We start from the raw sequence: 21,967 nt of genomic DNA on the forward strand, positions 1-21,967 counted from the left end.
CAAATGTATTTATTACAACATTACATTATAACTAAATAAACCCTCAGGACTAGTATATCGAAGATTTTCTTACCCGATTCTGCCATATTTACTGTCCTAAATTTGCTAGTTTCCGCAAAAAATCACAATTTTTAATCAACTCCCATTGACTGCAGTGTTAAAAATCAGCTATCATCACCCTTTTGTTAGTTTCGTAACTGAAATCTAGTTAGAGCAAGTTCACTGGTGTTGGAAAAAAGTGGAAGAAATTTTGACATTTTGAAAATTTTACCGTGCAATAATGTTATCAAGATCTTTGGGTGTTGTATTTTTTTACAGCACTATTTCAGCCGTATGTGATAGAAATATTGCTATTTTTGCATCACAGCATACGAAACTACAACACGTGTTGTTAAAAAACTTGAAGGCCACAGATCTTGAAAATGTTTTTGCATGGCAAAATTTTCAAAATGTGCAAAAAGCGACAAAATTCCTACCAATTTTTCCCAACACCAGTGCTCTTAGCGCTGCATGTCAAATAGTTTTGCTGCAAATCGTCAATTGCAATACATCCAGTTTTCCTTCTTAAATCCGGATGATCCTATTCTAGGAATGATCCAAGCTAGCCAAGACAAGTGAAAGGGGTGAAAAATTTAGGCTCGTCAACTTTACATCTTTGGAACATTAAATTTTATTAATAATCAGGAATGGAAAAAGACTATCTTTTTATGTGAAATTTAGGAGGAAAACATCAATAGGAAAAACTGAAAAATCTGGGAGGAAGAAATTCAAATAAGAAGCTTTTGTTTAACTCGGCGATACGGATTGAATGCATTAAGAATTAGGCTCAAACCATGAAATCAAGTTTCATCACATACCAGCAGTATGTGATGATACCGTAAGTGATGGCATATCAATACCAGAACTGAATCGGAGGAGCAGAAGAATTAGTAACACCCTGGACTGTCAATCCTTGACGAGTTTGAATCTGGATTAACCATCCGGCATTCATTAAAAGTCGATGAATTTTGAATAATGGTGTCTCTGAGAAGCAGCGGACCACCGAAGTTGAATCAGTGAAATTGGGTTAGACCGTTTCATATTTTCAGTAATATACTCACAATTCAATTTATTTTTATATCAATGTTCCTGTTCCATGCCTTAGGTTTTTTTTGTAAGATCGACTTACAACTAACAAATTTTGAAAAAATCTTTTTCCATCCGTTTTTTTTGTATCTTTAGTCGTTCATCAAACAAAATTTGATTAATATTTTAAAATTTTGAGTAAAGAGAAGAACATTTTGCTTGACATTTTTGGACCGTCATGGAGTGGGGGTTTAACCGCCAACACCCTCACATCCCCCCCCCTCCCCCGTTTCTATTACCATGACTTGACTACTAGGACGTGACCGGCGCCGTTATTGATGTTTAAAGAGAGAGCTTCAGTTTTGGGCATTGCAAATGTTCAACCAATCCCAGGTTCCATTCTATTGACCTCAGAACGAAATTGATGGCCTCGGTCAACCACGGAGTAAAAACCACTGGCGATGTGTAACTTGATCTACTGAGCCACGTCTGCGATCTTGGAATTTTAAGTGTAAATAATGATAACAGCTTGCTTCCAGAATTTTTTTTACATTTGAGATAGAGCATTTTAGATTCAACGATTAAAGGTGGATGTGAGTAGTATCATCAAGCTGACCAATCTACAGTACAGACTCTTCAAACAGTAGATATACTTGGATTTTTTTGCAATGCGCAATAGTGGGCCCAGGCTTCTAGAAGCTTCATCAACGATGTAATTAGTGTGAATCTTGAAATCCATCCGTTTGTCTAGAATCACACCTAGATCTTTCACGTGCTCAACACTAGCGAAAGTCTCGTCACCAAGAAAATAAACTGCTGTTAAGAAAAGCCGCTAACGGAAAAATTGCTGCTAATTTACCAGAATTTTAACACATTAAGGAGCGCAAAGAAATTGGAGTCGGAAAATTCAAAAATTCGGCATTCAATATCTCCGGAACCAATGGACCAAAGTCTACAAATAAAATATATTTCAGTTCCATAAAATGTTGAAATTTATTTTGTAGAAAATAGTTGCATTTTTTAATTAGTGACATTTAAGTGTTTCTCCTATGGCTAACACTCTACTGGCAAGCGAGAAAACGAGATATCTGATGATAGTTTTTAACAGAACCCCGATTTACAGTGATAAATGCTTCTTAAGCTATTTGCAGCTGGATTTCGCCCAGATCGCGCCCTGTTGCCTTTTCATCTGTAAATAGTCTCTTTTAAAATATTTACAGTGTTGAAGAACCTTTTTGTTCGTTTTTTTGTGATTTCAAAAATTTCCGATTTCATGTTGCTAGCACATATAAAAAAAAGCTCATTACTGCGTAAATCAGGTCAAATAACAGGAATTTATAAGAAAATTTTACGTAGGATAACAACTATCCGAGACGGTGGTGTCGTGATTTTACGAATCTCATTTCAGAGATTCACTTAAACACGTCTATCGCTCACAAGAATAGGTCAATGACTGACTTTGTTTTGCCTAGTGTTGCCAAAATAACAAACGTTGTCATAGACATTTATTTTATTCTATCTATCTTCAGTGTTGCCGAATACAACTATTATTTTATTACATTTTTGATATAATTTAATTTATATTCTGGCTTCGATTTTATTTTGGGATTTTCGTTCATATTTTCCCAATGTGCAATGGACGGATATCGAGGATCAGTCTATTTACGAATTTTATCGCGAATGGTCGGTTTTCTGTCATCCGCAAAAAAAAGTTGGTGAAGTGAATTCAGTGCAAAAAAGAGGAAAGATTACGACAATATGGACTACCCCCTTCAAAAGTGGCCGTCTAAGAATTGCGGCTTGCATTTGAACTTGAAGTTATAACAATAGGACAAAATTAGGCACGATATCAAATTTGCCTGTGCCTGCTTCAAATGATTTTTGAAATTTTGATGTCACACTTTTCGAGCACTTGAACTTCTGAATTTTTTTTCACTATACAATCCTGTTAAAATAAGATCGACAAAAATCGAGCGTTTTCGGATGAAATTACTAAAATAATGCATAAGAACCAAAAATATTTGCTTAGCTGCAAGCAATTCAACACTGTGAAGATTGAAAATTGTTATATAGATACACAATGTTTGGAGGTAACACTATTTCTAGATTTTGAATGATGGTTTGCTCATCGATGCGCAATGTTTATTTTGGAACGGTGAAAATAGCAAGCAAAGAAAACATTACTTCAAATCTGGTTACATTTCCCACTACGAAATCAATTTATAAAAGCTGCACGAATCGGCAGGTCTGTTCATTCACTTTCAGTTGTCTGGTGGCGGCCCACCCAATTTGAGTTGATTTAACAAAAATTTCTGGTTCAATATGTTTGAAAATTTTAAATTTTACTCTTTGCTTGTTAATGCCTTTCTTCTGGATTATGTAAGCTTCACAAAATCTATTCTTAAATGACTCTTTAATCTTTTCATTTTTTATCTTTTACAGATTGCAACAGAGGAAATTCAACAATGTAAAAATGTGCCGAAAATTCTCGAATCTTATGCGGTAGTCAATTTCGATTTTTTTTTTAATTTACAAATAATTTTTTTGCAATTTATATTTTTATCCCTTGATCATTTTTCAGATCTGCTGTGAGCCTCCTCAGTTTCACGAAGAAAACATCATCCAAGATTGCATAAATCAGTTCAACAGCTCGAAATTCACTGTGGAAGAGAAATTTTGTGTACTGTGGAATTAATGAAATCCGAAAAACTCAGACCAAATCGTTTATTTGAACCTTTTCAGAAAATTTCGGACTGCTTTTTCAAGAACAGCAATTTTCTTAAGCCCGACGGATCACTGGATAAAAGCAACATGAACAACTATTTCGAAACTCATATAAGCAACAGCACCGAATGGATTGACGTCTTCAAAACGTCAGCTATTGAACCTTGCGTCCAACTGATTGACGAAAACTATCCCGAAATGCAAAACTTCCTCGAGTCAAACGAGGTGAGAATTTTGCCCTCCTCATCGCAGTGTGCCACGAAGCCTACCTTGGTGTCGTTCTGTATGGAACTAAAATTGATGGCGGTGTGTATTGTTAAGCGCCTACTGTATGTATTTTTGTCAGTTATTGATTTTCGTTTTGTTTTTAGAACTGTCCTTCAAAATTTACAACCAACAATGCAGAATGTAGAGAAGCACGTACTTTTCTGAAAAATTGTGCCAATTCCGCTCAAGGATTTTTGCAGCTTCTGAATGTAAGGATTCGATTTATGGAATAATTTCACCAAAATGTGAAAAACATGATGAGTAAATCCATTTGAAATCCATCCGTTTCATCTTTCTAAATATAGTGAGAATGTCAGATAGGTAGTTAAAAAACAGGTTTAAGTTAAAGTTTCTTTACTCTTCACTGCAGTGAGTTTGAAAGAATTCATTGAAACCAGTTAAAAAATTGTCGTCATAAGCCGGACCGGTTATCCTTCCAAGGTTTCGAAGTAACACTTTCCCGAGTTCGCCTTTGCCATCAGGGCGTCGCATCCGGCATCTTTAGTCAGAGCCGAAGCTGGACACTGTTGAAACATCTGCAAGCTGACACAATCGATGAACAGCTCCGGTCTCAGGCTGCATCCCTCGACTCCGGTAGCGGCAGATATGGGTGGCACTCTCAAACTCGCATCCATATTGACCTTATTTGCACACGCGTCTATGATTCTGTTCGTGATCGGAGCAAATTGAGGATCTGCACCAACCGTAGCCCGAAGAGCTCGTTTGGCTGCAGCTTTGTCGATGATGTTGTTTTGAAAAACGTTTAAATTGATCATCGAACATCGTGCTACACACTTAAGATTGTAAAAAAGGTTATTATAGGAGATTTGAAAATTCTCTAAAAAATTCTCCACTCACGCAACCATCTGTTTTCACTTCATTGGGATCGAGTGGATTTTCGGCCTTGCAGCGTGCTTTCAGAACGGGATCAACGACCTTAGGAACGACGCAGCAATCTTTCGTCGTTTTTGTATTCCCAACTGCGCAACTGGGATCATCTGGCACTGCAATTGAGTTAACTTCAGCCAGCAAGAAACCGTAGAAAATTAGTAAGGTTTTTGAGTACATTTTTGCTGATGGATTTTGAAATAGAAAATGAGATCACCTGTATGAGTTTTTATACTTTTATAGATATTTTCAACCTTTTACCTGAACCCGTTGTTGACAAAAGCTTATAGATTCTTAATAGTTTTAGGTATCACTTTTCAACTGATAGTTTGATAATTGAAATTGTTGGGTTGTTTAAATCGTTTACGTAGATAAATTGACAATTGTTTGATTCCCAATTTACTGCTTATCTCTGGAGCCACCATTTTTGTCAATCAATCTACGCACCCATAGACAGTGGTCAGCAACATGCGTCGCGCAAGTCACATACGGCCTTTTTCAATGTTAAACTGCGGCTACTTAGCACACTTCTAGAATATTATTTATTTTATTAAAAAACGTGCAAAAATCTGAAATCACATAAAAATCTATAATTTCACAAAATTGAAAATTGAGAGAAGTGATCATAACAGTGATCATACGTACACTCTCCTTACTAACTAATAGGCTATGGAATAGCAAAATTTGACAGCGAGTTTGGGAGGAGCGAAATGTAAACAAAGTTTTTCGAAAATGAAGACATTTTCAAAGATTCCTTAATTTGCTGCTCGGATTTTGTGTGCATTGAGTACAAACTAGCGTGTTAAAAATGGTGCCAACTTATCTGCTGTAGGGAATTAAAATCTTAAAATAACGATTTCTCATTTGTAACAAAAGATTTTGAAAATCTTTTATCACCAAAACATACGTAAGGAACGATAGTAGGTATTTATCAATGCCTGAGTTGTAAATTGATAAATTGAATATTGCCTTTAAAAATGTTCTTCATATAGTGTAAGTTTTGTTATTTCAGAAGCAAGCTGAACACGTCGAGACGGTAGCATTGAATTTCATTAAAATTGTGTCTTTGTGTATATAAGGGTGGTCGAAGAAAAAGGAAAAGGCTTGAAGCTGGTCGTATGGAAATAAATGTCATCTTCCCTAAGCATCAAATTCAACCGAATACAATTCGGAAAAATTTTGGAATCAACAAGCCGAGCTCCCGCAAAGGTGGTCAAGAAAAACACAAATATTTATATGATGAAAACTTTATTTTGTACTTCGAACCGAGTGCAAATTAAGCAAAGTTAGATAATAATCATAGTGAAATTACTTGGTGGAATGAATTGTTTCCTTTCAACGATTCATTATAAATAAAACAATCTTCTATTAATTTTCTTATTTATCTGCTGATTGATAAAGTTCTTCCAAAGTTTGAGACATCTACTTTTTTGTAATTCAATGCTTTAAATTTCTTTTGGAAATCTGTGAACCCACTTTTGTCGGTGAGCTGTTTTGTTTCTTGCGTTCTATGTAGGGAAAGTTTGAATCTGTCACAGCTGATTTTACTATACTATTCTGTCGCTCATTCTGGCTTCAAATTGTTATAATATCCAGTCCACAAACATCTGCTCAATGCTAAAATTATCGTCGATCTTAAAAATAAAAATTATACCTGGGCCACGATGCTTCTAATATTTGGGCAATAGGCTTGTTGTCCGATTAATATTGCTCTGGAACGACATTCTAAATGAATTTTTGAACAGCTATTTATGGTAAAACTACGAAAAATTGGAAACATAAACATTCACTCATGCATAGTTCTGATCTTTATGATACGAGAGAATTTATGGTTAATAAAACTAAACATAAAATGATCAGCTGCTAAGCTAATTAAATTAAAGCTTTCAAACTTGAACTAAATGTTGGTCCTTTTGTTTACATTTTCTTCGCCCAACTTTTCGTTATATTCACAGTTGACAGCAGCGCAGCTATTCCACCTCCTATAGTTTGAGTCTTTGATGACGTAAACTTCAAAAATGGTACAAACAAATCAAAGCAACCGTTGTTTGAATTCGTTTTGTTAGCATGAATTTCAAGCAGTCAGTCTACCAAAATGGGCTGTAAAAACCGTGCAGTTTTTGGATATTTTGCTTCCAGATACGAAATAGCGAATAAAACATTCCTTTGAGCTTCTGGTAAAAGTAGGTAAGTATTGTTTGTTAAAAATTGTTAGGCTTCTGTTACATTGAATTATCTCCAACATTTCAGATTATTTGAGTGCTGGAAAAAGATTAGCGGCAATTCAGACATGAAGTTCCTTTGAATCTGCGAGAATCATTTCTCAAAGGATGATTTTATCAATAAATCGAACCATTCCCAAGGGTAAGTGGCTTCTTTATAAGGCTATGATCATTTAGTATCCGGGCACTTTATTTCGGTGATAGCTACGTTAATAGAGCTCTGATATGCAATACTTTAGTAGCGTTTTTTTGGTTATGAAAAGGACTATCTTGCCTATTTTTGATAGATTTTTAAGTTAACGTGAGTTTGTGATATTTACGATGCAAAAGGACATGGTAAAAATAATTTAGCACAAATTTGCTCCTTTTACGCATTTTGCGCCTCGAAAATTCTTCATTGTTGAGTTGAAAGCTTATGAACTGTTTGTTTTTTTTTCTGATTTTTTTTTCGAACCAAATGGTTAAGAAGTATAAGGAGCTACTCTAGGATCCACACAAAGTTCAAACCAACCATCGGAGTGCAACCCTTGATCATAAATATGGTAAAAATTCAATGGTTATTGGAGATAACTGAATGCAGACTCCTTAAATAATACAAAAAATCCATTTCCGGCAGGCATAAAGTGTTGCCTGACTAGAAGACACCAAGTAGGGTTAATTGCCCTACTTTGGACCCTTTAAGCGGTGGTTTTTAAATAATCACGTTTTTCTCATGAACAAACGGGAGGTTTATATCCTTCAAGAAGTTTATTCATAGTTCATGATCTTACCTGCAAGTTTCAATGAGAATTTTCAAAATAGATTTCGCCGTTATTGAAAGATTTGCAAAAATATGGATGATGAAAATTTCCATTTTTGAACCTACTGTTCCTATTTTGTTACTGAACTGGTTCCTTTCATTGGACCTGTAACTAAAATTCCTAAAAATGTATGATTCTTCGAAAATTAGCAAACTAATTTATTAAAAATGTAATATTAAATCAAATGTAAAAAAGCTTTTGAACGATTAAAAACACTTAAATTTCTGTTATGAATATTTTATACACTTTCACTCTCAGTCAGCTCTATCAGCAGAACTATAGCTGAAACTTTTTTGTGTTTACTTACTCGTAGTTTATTTGCGTAAGTCTAAAAAAAATGTTAAAAATGTTCAATATTGGTTCTAAATTATGTCCAAATTAAAAATTCGCACCTTTGTTGATTTGTTAGGTTTTGAAACAAAGTTTTGGTGATGTCAGGTCTAAAGATGGAACATCAATATCGAAAGTCTCCTTCATTTGGACCCCCATTAATTTTCCGAATTTTTCATTTTTTTTTTCTTTTATTTTAGCAAAAATAGGAAGTATGGTTCATTTTTTTCATAGTGAAAGTAATTTTTACTATAAACTTTGGCTTGCACAGTAAAAAAACGTGATTTTTCTTATTTACTATAATTTCTCATATCGCGCCCCACTAATTGAGCTGTCTGATTCGCCACTGAATAGAGGGTACATTATTAAAAACATTGAAAATTTTATCGGAAAGACTTTATATGACAAAAAACGGTTTGATAGGATTCAGGAAGAATAAGATTTCATTGTGTGCATAGCAGTGTCTTTATCCTATGCTAGTAAAACGAATAATTTACAATTTCCGGCAGTTTAGAACTAAAGTAGGCTCTAGGTCCAAAGTAGGAGCACTCACCCTAAATAACTAATAATTATCAGTTCCAAAGATCGAAATCTGAGCATCCGGTTTTTACGCCATATGACAGATGTGTTGTGATGGACAACAAAATTTATGTTAAAACCGGATTTAAGATATCAAATTCTTCGAGATGCCTACTCATGAAAAGGTTCCAGCCAGATTACAATTCCTTTTTACAGGTGAGTTTGTGTGAAAAATCATGATTTTGCAAAGGTTTTGCTTCTGTGGTAAAAAAATAAATCAATACATGACTGAAAAAAGTGTGCAAAGATAAAAAAAGAGATTTTATGAAAAAGTTAGAATATTTCTTGAAATCATTGATAAATTTTTTTTTTATATTTTTACATTAAATGTCATATTAACACCTTCATTTTCTCCATAAAAAGTTTTTCGATCAAATGAATAGTTTTTAAAATACACACGTTTGTAACTGCCCAGATACTTAATGATCATAGCCTTACATAGAAACAAACTGAACAATCATTTTATGATTTTTAGCTTTATTCAAATGCGAAACTAAAACTTAATGGCCTGAATATTTTTGAATACATATTCAAAACTACAGATTTTTCACCAGTTTCACCGGATGCTAGTGATATTCCTTGCGAAGTCGAAAGCCACAATGGTAAGATATTTAAGAAAATTTTTACGTTTTGAATGTATCGTATTTCCTCGAAAATCACTCACTCAAAACGATTAACGATTAACAGTAAATGTTTCTCCCTGATTTCAAAGCACTGTTCTGCCCCTACTCGCATAACAGTCCCATATGAATTTTCGTCATTTTTCATGTAAGTTGACAGTTCGTCTTTTTGAACATAGAGCTTCAATATAAAACAATAAAAAAAGAGATTTTGCTCTAGAAATTTCAAAAAAAAATATCAACTTATGGTTGTTCTATATGGAATATACCCGCATAACAGTCCCATATGTGAAATACCATATGTTACTTTTCAATGCTTCTTTCGGCAAAATAGTCTTTAATTTATTGCTTTGAATCATTTAAAAAAGATTTAACTCACTTGATGTCGAATTATGCACCTTAGTTTTCGAAGCCAGGTCAGTAAGAAGGAAGGAATGTCTTCATAAGCGAAAAACTATCAGATGCAATCAAAAATCGTAAAAAGATTCAACTTACAATGCGGAATTCACGATATTTTTCCAAAAGTATGTTTCTTTTAATGAAAATTGTATTTAAAGGTTAAAAAAATGATCAAATTTAAGTCTTAGAAAGAAGCTTGGTGAGAAAAACATATTCTGTATGGGACTGTTATGCGAGTAGATTTAAAAAAGGTTTGAAATATGCTCGCATAACAGTCCCATAACGAAAAAAATGGTGCTCCCGACCTTACCAATGACCCAATTTAGAAAATTTCAGGTCTTACGATTTATTATGACAACCTAGAACACATTCCATCAAATGTTTTTCGTTTATGCTGAAAGTTGTAGTCACAATTTCAAAATATATTCCAAAACAGAAAAAGCTGATTTTCTCGCTTGCTTGTTTTCGCATATGGGACTGTTATGAAAGTAGGGGCAGTGTTTTAGAGTTCGAAAATTCATCCTTCTTTTCGTGTTGTCTGAATTTTGACAGCCCCAGAAAGCTCACTATGATGCATTATTTATTAATTTTCTATACGGTTTTTGCTTATTGAGTTTTTTTCGGTGAGTGAAACAACTTTTTTAAATTTTACGTAACGTTTCGGGTTACTTTTCTTCACCCATCATCAGACGTCTAAAAATTTATTTTATTAATTTTCTGTTCGCAAAAACAAAATTAGGGCTTCCTGATTGCAGCCAGGAAAAACTTCAATCCACGGGTGGAAGGGAAGTTAACGGACATTTTTTTTTTACTTTAGAGAAATGCAGCTTCAATTCAATTTTGGAAATTCTTTGTTATGATTATATGTCGTTACTAGTCGATAAATTTTTAAATATGCATCTAGAGGCGAAGCTTAAAGAAATGAATTGCAACTATCAACTTACAATAGATAAAATAAATTAAAAACAAAAATAACAAATAAGTCAAAATAATTTAAAGATGAGTGGGGTAACGCGGGCCTCTCTGAATATCTCTGATGTGTGTTGAGATTCAAATCTGAATTCAACTGTCATCGCCGTCGCTTTGCGTAAGCATATTTCTTTATATGTTGTAGACATAAATACGCATCATATGCTTTTTTTATTTATTTAGCTAAAAAAAAATACTTACATAATTAAACAAGCACCCGCTAATTGCATTGATGGGGAAGTTACCATATCTTAGCATCGTCTCAGGTGACGATTTTGTTTGCTTAATGAGAAAAAGTTAGAAATTCTGCCAGTGTTATAAACGAAAAAAATATTAAAGTGAGCAATATATTTGTCCTTGTGATTGAATGCCGATTCTGTTTAAATATTATTTCCAAACAATAAAAAATTAAGTTTCTATCATATTACAATGTTAATAGTGTTAAATTTTGAATATGTGAAAGGAAAATAAAATAAACATTGACAACGTATTTTTCATACAAATATCCGTCCAAAAAGCATGAAGGCATATCCGGGAAGATTTCGACAATATCTGGGTATCCTGGTCAGATATGCCTTATCTCGATTTTGTTATCGAATTTATGAGCATGTCCAGATAAATCCAATCTGGATAATAAGCAGAAAAAGATAAACCTAGAATTATTCTTGACGGAAACCTTAAGTTCCGATGATTGCATAGCTTTCAAACATTACTTTTGAATGTTAAGTTCGGCCGGAAATATTCAGTACATCTCTGCTTATACGCATTGACGAAAGGTTGCCTACCCCTGCTCTAGAAGACCACTTGTGCCACTATTAAGAACAAATTTCGATCAATTTTTGTAATTAACGACCGACAATAGAACGGTAACGTTTGATCGTTGCGAAACGAGCTCAACCAGTTATGTGGAATAACGAAGAAAGTTGTGGTAGTACGCAACAAGTTTGTTCAGGGAAATCAATTTGTGTCACGCGATCGCCTTTGTTTGAATTTTCTGAGCGCATTTTGAACACCTGTCATTTCCTAGCTTTCTAAATTGTTCGAAAAATTACGTCTTTTCAGACTGGATGTAAGTATTCCTATCAAGGACTAAAAAAATCGTATTCAAATCGGAGCAGCCAAGAAACAAAACCGCGCGTAGTTCACACAAGTTCTGACCACAGTAGGTTCGCGATTCAGCAAACACGTGATTGTAGGGGATTTTTTTCAAGGGGAATCCGATCGCCAGAAAATCGTGAGCGAGCCGTGGCAGAAAACCCCGCGAACCTCGCGATTCTGGTTCGTGAACCAAATTGGAAAACGCATTGCACACTTGATGGTCGTGTTTTCCGTTTCGTTATTTTGTCTCCACATGGTTGTTGATTGCGCCAAATGCAACGCGTGGACAGATGAAATAAATCGATTTTTCAAAGTTTTCATAATTTCTTTAAAATCATTTACAATGTTGTAAATTTAAACGATGTATATAATTTGTGAATTGAAGTTTGTCCTTTCTGATGTTAAACAACGTCAAATTTGGCAAATTTGTATAATGTAGAATTTCGAAAGGATGCAATCTGGCCCAGTAACAGATAGAAAAAATATTGATTTAATTATCCGAAGGATAAAAAGTTCCTCCGCATCCTAAAAAGATGTATGGGGTGGGGGAAGGATAAAAAAAAAAATAAAAGTCCAATCTAGAAATGTGCTACTTCGGCATCTTAATTGTATCCCCTTTGTTTTTTTTCAAGTTTCTTCCGAAGTTCAAATTGAGGAAGTTATATAAGTTTGGAATTTCAAATTTCAAAATCGTTAATGGATTTTAAATCATGTTTACAAATTTTTTGATGTGTTACAGATATAAATTGTGTTACCAAAGCTCACAAAATCCACGTCTCTAAAATTTAAAATTGTTCTGAGGGCGTACAATCACGTACTCGCTTGTCACAGTAAATTCAGTAAAAATGCTGTTTTCAGACGTTTTACAGTCAGTAATAAATGCATCTTCGAGTGTAATATCAATTTTTGCCAAACATTTATCATACTGATTCACAAAGGATTGTTTATAATTTCCCATGTTTTTCAAAACACGGGGCAGTTATGAACACTTGTTTTTAGGCATTGTTTGATTATCTAGACTTATCTTTAGTTTTAAAAATACCAATAACCGTCAAGATCTTGGAAATCAACCGTTATACATAACTTTATCAGTTTCTAAAATCTGTGAATATGAGATTGTATGAACAAGATTTCTTGTTCGTTTGTGAATACAAAAATTCCCCATGACCAATAAAGGGAAAAATTTTAAAGACCACTAATTGTATCTAGACGCAGTGTTAAGATTCCTCTAGATATATCGCCAACACTAAAAATTTTCACGTAACAAGAATCTCAACATATAAACCTGGGTAATCATGAACAGATATAAGAAAAAGAATTATTTTTATTCATGATAACTTTAGCTGATCCTACCATTTTCCGAAGAACTTGTCTTCTGTTTTATATTCTTTAGAATTCAGTACAGATTTTTACATTGAAAAGTAAATATTTGCAAAAAAAATCAATTTCTATTTTTGAATAGTTATTATAATTGTATTTTATGTAATTCAGTACTAAAAAGTTAACTTTGAGAGTCTCAAATTGAGACACTGAAAAGCGAAAAGCGAAAAGCGATAATTTTCAATCCAATTTTTTTTTGTCTGCAAAAGTACAGTCCAAGATCTACTTCATCACAAATTTTTAGTCATTGATCATTTGCAAGATGCACTTTTTGTAGGTCAATTAATGGATTTTCGGATTTTCAAAATTTTCATAAAATTGTGTATGCCACTCGTTGCAAAACTCAATTTTTTTCAGCACTCGACGTAATTATCCAACTTGGCAAGCCCGTTGATTTCATTTACGACTCGTGCTAAAAAATAACATTTTGTAACTCGTTGCAATGAATAACTAATTAGAAACCATTCACCAAACATTGTTTTTGCATCTTGAATTCTGACTTAAAAAGTTAAAAAAAATATGGGCAACAAGTTACAGAGACTTTATCAAACAGTTTTGGGGATTATTCAACAGCATATCAAAGTTTGAGATAAAGACAAAATTCAAAACATTTATTCAATTCAGATTCACCCATTGCTTTTTTTTTCTATTCTAAACTAAGAAATTTCAGTTTCAAAATGAATATAGAAAAAAATTGCAAAAGGAATTTTTAAGTATGATATCTAAATTTATTACAACAAAATCAAAAGTATCATAAATCAATAAAACAGAAGAAACATTAATTTTTGATTTAAATTAAATTTGGCAAATTAAATTTATTGATACTCGCATTAAACTACCTAAACTATTGAAAAAAATCTGAACTTCAGCAGTTAACCCTTGAATCAGCATATTTGGATATGTCGCCCTCAAATTAGTCAAATCAGCTCTCACCCCCCGGGCAAACGGAAAAACGTAAATTTGGTTGACTTGTGCTATCGAAAAGAAATAAACAAAAAATATTTAATCAATATTATTGCAATAGTATTGTTATTTCGACATGGGTCTTTTTTAACATTCAAATTCAAGGTTTTTTTTTTCTTTAATGCTTCACTCAAAACACAAATATGTGTATTTTGAGGAAACTACCTGTTGAAACACTTTAAGATTTTTGAAGAATTTATATAGAGGCTTCTATCGACATAAACACACCCTTATGAAAAAAGGAAATATTTTTACTGTTTTTTCTAAATTTTATTCCAATTTTCGTAACGGATCAAGTCAGAAATCAGTTCATTTGAAATTTTCGAAAACATTTAAAGGAATCTTTACACATTCAAGCTTTAAAAAGTGTAATTTATTTTTTTCTTAAATTATGACCAGTGATCGAAAAAAGTTAATTTTCAAATCAGTGCGTTTGATAGGAGATGGTTTCCTTTTTTACAAAGCAAAGTTTCGGCGATGTCAAATTTTTATTAGGCTACGAAAAAAACACTTTGTCGTGCATAAAGATGATTGTCTTGTGTTTAACTCTTAAATTAAACACTATCACAGGAAAATTATAATATTTACTTATTTTAACATTTTCAACCAAAATTTAACGTTTTCTGTGATTTAACTTTAATTTGCTTGATTTTATATGATTGATGGTTTTTTTTCAAATAATTGTAATGCGATACTTCAACAAATTTTAAGAGACTTTCTGAATTTCTCATCTCATTGAACTATAGGTTCCGGTAAAATAAGTTAGTTTTTTCAATTTAGAGGTAGTTGAAGAGAAATCAGAGAGTAGTTTAAAAATTTCCGAACATATGATTCTAACACATTTTTGAACTGTTAAATTCTAACCAGGAAATTGAATTTTGAATTTTGGGTTGAATCCCTGATTTTAGAAACAAAATTGATATTCGGTTTTCTCTTGTTAATTTTCCCGGTTTTGGGTCTGAATTCCCGTTTTTTTCCCGGTTTTCCCAGTTCGATTTTCAATTCCCGGTTTTCCCGGTACTGTGGCCACCCTGGGGGCATGTGAATAAGATGGTGAAAAAGCAATTTTCCGTAGATATTTGTATCCCTCAAGCCAAAACCCCTCAAGAAAGTTTTTTTTTTAAGAAAAATTACTTGAAAATTCTTCTTTGATTATTGAATTAATTTATCTTTTTTTTTTATATTCACTTTAATCCAAAATAATCATTGATACGTTTGCATGTGTTTTCTTATTGAAACTTTACATATGAATTGTGGTTGTCTTTTCCAAATTTAAAAAAACAGTTATGGAATTTTACACTCAACCTCTACTACAGAAATGTAGTGATTTGGATGAAATTGTAAGGCTCTAAGATTTGATTTGATTATTTATTCCTTAAACGGTTGTTAAAGATCATTATTAGGGCCTTCTTGTGTCCGTTCTAATCCATATTTTTGTCAAAAAGCTTTGTTTAATTCAATTGACCACCCAGGAGTTGACATGGCAGAACGAATTTGATTTAATATTTAGAGTTTCGTTAATCTTAAAACGCTGTAAGTTATCAAAAATAAATATTTTTTTTAATAAACTTAAAAATAAAACAGAAATATTTCATACAATAATTGAAAGAATAGTGGTAAATGAAGAACTTCCTGCTGCTGCTTGAAGCACAATTTATTACCCGTACGCGTACCTAAAGAGACGCACAGCCTGCCTACGGAAGAAAATCGAATAACCACGCGTTCCCTTCCAAAAAAAAGTTCATGAACCTTTTCGCTAAATGGTTCGTGAGCCAAAATCGCGGGGAAAATTTTCATGTATGTTACGATTTCCACGAGCGAGACAGGATTCAAAATCCAAAAGAATCGTCTGTTGGTTGGACTGCCTCGCTCGTGTTTCCTATGGTTCGCGAACCTAAGGGATTTTTTTTCACAGCCTGCTCGCGCTTTGGCGAACCTTTACGGGTAAAAATCGTAGACGAGCGGGAATCGCCACTCGTGTACACGATTTTATTAGTCCTTGATTCCTATAAAAGTAGATCACAAATCGGGAAGTTGTACTTAAATATACATGATCGATAGAAGGATGAATTTAAAAATTCTATTTGTCTTTTCAATGTTTCTACTGGGTGGAGTAAGTTTCTGAAATGAGGACTGACATTTCCTACTAGATAAACCTAAAAATTTTTTTTGTAGGTTCTTTCTCAGAGAAGAACGGACAGTCCCGATTGCGCCCTCAATAATGAGAAAACAGTGGAAGATTGCTGCAAAATGCCCTACTTAGTCAAAGCGGAGTTGCATGAATATTGTCGAACTGCGAATCCCGGTAATCCGAATGTCGTCAAAACTGATGGTTGCGTAAGTATTTTCAACTTTTTAAGAGAAATCCCGTTTAAAAAAAAACAATTTTCCTAACAGTGCGTTGCTCGCTGCATCCTAACGACCACAGAGGTATTCAAAAACAATACAATCGATTCGGAATTCGCCAGAGTGTTCTTCAATGTAACTGTGGGATCGGATTCGCAATTCAGTGGTCCTCTGATAGACGCCATCATCGAGGATTGCGCCGAACAGATTAACGCGGACGACGAGCTTGAAGTGCCACCGCTTTCTGCGTCAACTGGAGTCGAGGGATGTAGTATGAGGCCGGAGCTGTTTTTCAACTGCGTTGCTTTGCAGATGTTCCAGCAGTGTCCCAGCTCTGTTTGGACCGATGATCCGGGGTGTGATGCGCTGATGGTGAAAGCAAAATCCGGGGCGTGTTTTTACGAATCCTTGGCCGGTTGATAGTTGTCGTCAAGGTTTTTAAAACGATTTCAAGAAAAAAAATCATCATCTTTAAAAATTAGCCACTGACTTTTATACAATTTTATATATATTCACGAAAAATCGATCAGCTGATTACTAAAAGATATTTATTCCTGAAAATTTACAATTTTTCATTTTCTCACTCTTATATGTGTTTTGAGCCTACTTAAGGTTGAATAATTCTTCTGAATCAAAGCAATTGATGGATTCCCTTTAATTCAATCACGGTATTTTCTCGCTTAGATGTATTGAACAAGGTTGCCGAAATCACAGAAAAATCTGTAATTTCAAAGAGTTTTGAGCAAATTTTCATCACAGAATCTGTGTCACAGAACAAAGAATTTTGAAATGTTCACAGATTTCACAGAATTTTTGTATTTTTAATGGATTTTCAAAATTATAATTTTCTTGGTCAAGATCAAATTTACATTTCTTACTTCGAACAAGAAAAATATGATAAGATTAGTGATGGTAATTGATTTTGCCCAACTAAAATGTTAAAAAGACCAAATTTATCATGAATTTTCTATGAAATTTAAGGAAATAGCATCACAGAAAACCATCCCAGAATTTTTGGGTGAAATCACAGAAAGTCAGATTTTTTTTCTCAAGAACACAGAATTTTTTTCGGCAACCCTTATTGAAATTCCTTTAAAAATAACATCATAACCGATGAAAACGAATTTAACCAAAACTTTAGATCAAATAAAATCAATTTCAAAGAAAATTATGAAATTATGAATACAAAATTTCCAGAATTAGCTGTAAAAATAACTGGCAGCACTGTAAGAAATTAACAAAAACACTGTAATAAAGGTGATCGTTTCTATCAAAGACAGAATGCAGTTTTGAGTTGAAGAAAGAAATTCACAATGTTATTTAATTTAACGGCCTTATCGGTGAAAAGTGAGTCCTGTTTAGTTAGAACATCTTGAGATGGTGATAATCATTCATTTCTAATAACTTTCTATCCTTTCATAATATTTCATAACTTTAAGATTTCTTAATAAAGAGGACCTCACTTTTCACCGATAAGGTCGATAAATTAAGTAACAAACATAAATTACGGTGATCAATCTCTTCATAAAAGAAATTCATTACTTTACCATTCATCGTAATATTGTTTCTCTCTCAAAATTTATTTGTATTTTGGACATATTTGGGTGTGTTTCTATAGAAAAGAAAATGGGATCTTAGTATTTTGATAATTATGGAATGTATCTAGTCAAAATAATAAATTCTAATAAATTTTTTTTTTTTTTGACGTGTTTCTTTGAAAAAAAGCATTAAGATTAAATTTAGAAAAATATTTCGATTGACTGAGTTATTTTTAAATTTCTCAAACCCTGGATTCTAAAAACCTTCGTTTTGGTTCGAAACTAATCTATGATTTTTGCAGAATTTTCAAGTAACATTCACATGTTTCTATTTTACCTTTGACGTTTGCCTGGGAAACTTTAATGTTTTGTTTTGGAAAATCAACATCTGCGCAACATAATCAATTTTTTGTCCTCGTGTGTAGTGAACCTTCATATAAGAGAAGCGACATCTGATCCCTTTTAAAATAAAGTATGTGGCAACATCGCCAAAATCTTGAACAAAAAAAACCTCAGCACTGTTTTCTGGCTCAATGTTCAAGCTCTAAAGTGAACGCTCCTTCAATCCAACAAAACAACATTGAACTCGATGCCCAAAGGATCACGTTAAACGGTATGAATGACTTGAATTTCGTTAACAATCAGATAGTTTTCTAACTAGGAACACGATTCACCAAAGCATTGAAAAAAAATTGCACCTAATCATAAATTCATATGACCAGCTTTAAAATTATCTGTTTGAACTATAACAACAATCACAATACCTTTTTTTTTTTTTTATTAGTAAAACTATTTATTAAGGCCGTTACTTCTTAGAGTATTTTTGTGCCGAGGAGTCCAATTAACATTAATTAAAATTAGGGTATAAAGGAAGGATAAAGGAAGTGGGAAGAGGGAGGAAGAAAAAATCACTTGTTTGTGTCGATGCGTGATCGACTTCGTGTTGATCGAGGTCCTCCTGAGGGAATACAATTGGGCTCAGTATATACCTCAACATCACTCGCTCCTTCACGGGTTGAAGGCGCGGGAGGTGGGGTCTGAGCGATGGGGTTTCGTTTCCTGGGAGGCGATTCAAGATCCACATTTTGTTTCGGCTTTGAAGCTTCAGTCGTTGAGGTGGTGTGTTGTTTTCCAATCTCGTGCGTTTTTGTTGGCTAGTCTGCTGTTGGTTTTCTTGTTGTTGTTGTTGTTCTTGTTGTTGCTGCTGCTGCTGTTGTTTCAGATGGTGCGTCGGTAGAATTTCGTTTCGTTTTTGGTCGGTCGGCTGGGATGCGTTCTGTTTAGCTACGTTCGCGTAGCTCCTGCTGCTATTGTTTGCTTCAATCATTCTTCGGGCTGTGACTATCGGAAAATTTTGATCCGTGCTGATTTTTATCGCCGCTGTTTCAGCTATCCACAAAGGGCAGCATCTATCGATGGGTCCGTGCTTTCCTGAGCAATTGTGGCAAAAGGGAGGTAAGGTACAATTTTCTTCTTCGCTTTTGTGTGTTTTTGAGCAATTTTTACACGTACGTGTCTGTTGCTGGCATTTTATTTTGGGATGACCGTACTTTAAACATTGCCGACAAAGAAGGGGTTGTGAATAGTACGGACGGGTGCGAACTCTTAACAAACCAAAATTTATAAACTCTGGAATAGTAGTGCTGTTGATTGTAAGCACAAGAGTCGATGTGCCTACAATTCCTGAAGTCGTTTTTCTCGTGATACGCCTGATATCGATAATTTTTTGCGGGTTCAATTCTGTTAAAAGAACTTCATCCGACAAACTGTCCACATCTCTACACGTAACGACGAACTTCCGTTGGTTTAGTTGGGGATGACGGCCAACAACAATAGGAATGCCACTGAGTTGAGTTAGCTTAGCGAGCAACCTCACTTGATCCTTGTTCCTAACTTTCAACACGTACCAATCATTTTTGCGTTCTATAAAACCTCCTTCGATAGTCCCAACATGGTCCGCAATAAATCGCGATATCACGAAGGGATTTTTTGGTAGCTCGTATCCATCTGGTATCCATCGGGTGTCGATACGACGTCCGCCGGTTGGAGAATCCAGAGGTGAAAAGGGCATACGTTGAACAGCTAGAATCCCGAGCCTTGGAGTTGCCGACAGACGGAACAGTCGAAGAACAGTGGTGTGGAATCAAGAATGCCTTTATCACGACGAGCCATGGTACTCTCGGTAAAGTTCGTGGAAGAAGAAGTGAATGGATGTCGGATGAAACCTGGAGGATGATCGATGATCGGAGAAAGGCGAAAGTCGGAATTGAGCAGGCATGTACCGGGTCAGCCAAAGCAGCCACCCGCTTACGATATGCGGAGCTGGAAAAGGCAGTTAAACGAGCTTGTAGACGAGACAAGAGAGCCTGGACAAACTCCCTAGCCGAAGAGGGAGAAAGAGCCGCCGCCATTGGAGATATCCGATTATTATATGATATTTCTCGCCGCCTTAGTGGTGCAAGGACTAATGCAAGAATGCCGCTGAAAGACCGAGCAGGTCAGCTGCTGACATATCGAACAGATCAGATCAAGCGTTGGACTGAGCATTTTGAACAACTTTTCCGAGTTACAAATAGCAATGGCCAACAGAACCCGCAGCTCAAGGCGCCCACAGTAAGTCGCATAAATGGCGTCAACGCGGAAGCTCGGAATCCAACAAAGCGCCTGGAATCGATTGCATTCCTGCTGAAATGCTCAAAGCCGACCCTGCCTTGTCAGCACAAATGTTGCACCGTCTTTTCGCTGACATTTGGGATACTGCAACATTCCCGGCCGACTGGATGCAGGGTATCCTCGTAAAGGTCCCAAAGAAAGGAGACCTAACAGAGTGCGGTAACTGGCGTGGCATAACGTTGATCTGTAAAACCCTCAAAGTACTCTGCAAAGTGATCCTGAACAGGATCCAGGAGAAAATCGACGCTACACTCCGACGGCAACAAGCTGGATTCCGATCCGGACGATCATGTGTGGACCACATCACAACGCTACGAATAATACTGGAACAAATCAACGAATTCCAGGACTCTCTTCTGCTGGTGTTCGTTGATTTCGAAAAAGCATTTGACCGACTGAACCACGAAAACATCTGGGCTGCTCTTAGACGACGAGGGGTCCCAGAGAAACTAGTCCATCTCATCGAAGCACAGTACGAGGCATTTTCGTGCAAGGTCTTGCACGACGGTGTCTTGTCCGAACCAATCCCGGTAACTGCTGGAGTGAGACAAGGATGTATTTTGTCACCGCTGCTTTTTCTTATCGTAATGGATGAGATCTTGACTGGATCGATTGACTGTAGACCAAACCGAGGATTACCGTGGAATCCTTCAACCATGGAGCAACTGAACGACCTTGACCTGGCAGACGATATTGTTTTGCTCGCCCAAACACAACAAGACATGCAGAGCAAACTCGACGACCTCACCGAAAGCTCCAAGGCAGCAGGTCTCAAAATCAATGTCGGAAAGACCAAGTCGATGGAAATCAATACAGAGAATCGTTCCAATTTCGTGGTAGCTGGACAACAGGTTGAGACAGTGGAGTGCTTCCAGTATCTTGGTAGCCAGATTACGCCTGATGGTGGTACCAAGAAGGACATCGAAACCCGGATCAGAAAAGCCCGATTTGCGTTTGCGAGTCTCCGAAACATCTGGCGGTCACGCCAGATCTCTCTACGAACTAAGATCCGAATCTTCAACTCAAACGTCAAATCCGTATTGCTGTACGGGTGTGAAACTTGGTGCACATATGCGGTGACGACGCGAAAACTGCAAGTTTTTGTG

At 35.2% G+C, this 21,967-nt stretch overlaps 3 protein-coding genes across 3 annotated transcripts; 2 read left to right on the forward strand and 1 right to left on the reverse strand.

Annotated features, from left to right (window-relative positions):
- Nucleotides 1-3,344: 3,344 nt before the first annotated feature.
- LOC129758560 (general odorant-binding protein 66-like) lies at nt 3,345-4,201 on the forward strand. Its single transcript, XM_055756086.1, has 5 exons — nt 3,345-3,444; nt 3,508-3,567; nt 3,647-3,745; nt 3,808-4,118; nt 4,195-4,201. Exons 1-5 carry the CDS (start codon nt 3,388-3,390, stop codon nt 4,199-4,201), a joined length of 534 nt encoding a protein of 177 aa, XP_055612061.1. The 5' UTR covers nt 3,345-3,387.
- A 283-nt stretch (nt 4,202-4,484) lies between these two features.
- LOC129758561 (general odorant-binding protein 67-like) lies at nt 4,485-5,124 on the reverse strand. Its single transcript, XM_055756087.1, has 2 exons — nt 4,915-5,124; nt 4,485-4,850 (listed from the first exon to the last, which is right to left on the reverse strand). Exons 1-2 carry the CDS (start codon nt 5,122-5,124, stop codon nt 4,485-4,487), a joined length of 576 nt encoding a protein of 191 aa, XP_055612062.1.
- Nucleotides 5,125-16,399: 11,275 nt separating this feature from the next.
- Nucleotides 16,400-17,070, forward strand: LOC129758567 (general odorant-binding protein 67-like). Its single transcript, XM_055756096.1, has 3 exons — nt 16,400-16,417; nt 16,480-16,641; nt 16,702-17,070. The coding sequence occupies exons 1-3, from the start codon at nt 16,400-16,402 to the stop codon at nt 17,068-17,070; spliced, it is 549 nt and encodes a 182-aa protein (XP_055612071.1).
- Nucleotides 17,071-21,967: the final 4,897 nt, after the last annotated feature.

This window comes from Uranotaenia lowii, chromosome 3 (genome assembly GCF_029784155.1).
Source record: "Uranotaenia lowii strain MFRU-FL chromosome 3, ASM2978415v1, whole genome shotgun sequence".
In the NCBI taxonomy this organism is placed as follows: Eukaryota; Metazoa; Arthropoda; class Insecta; order Diptera; family Culicidae; genus Uranotaenia; species Uranotaenia lowii.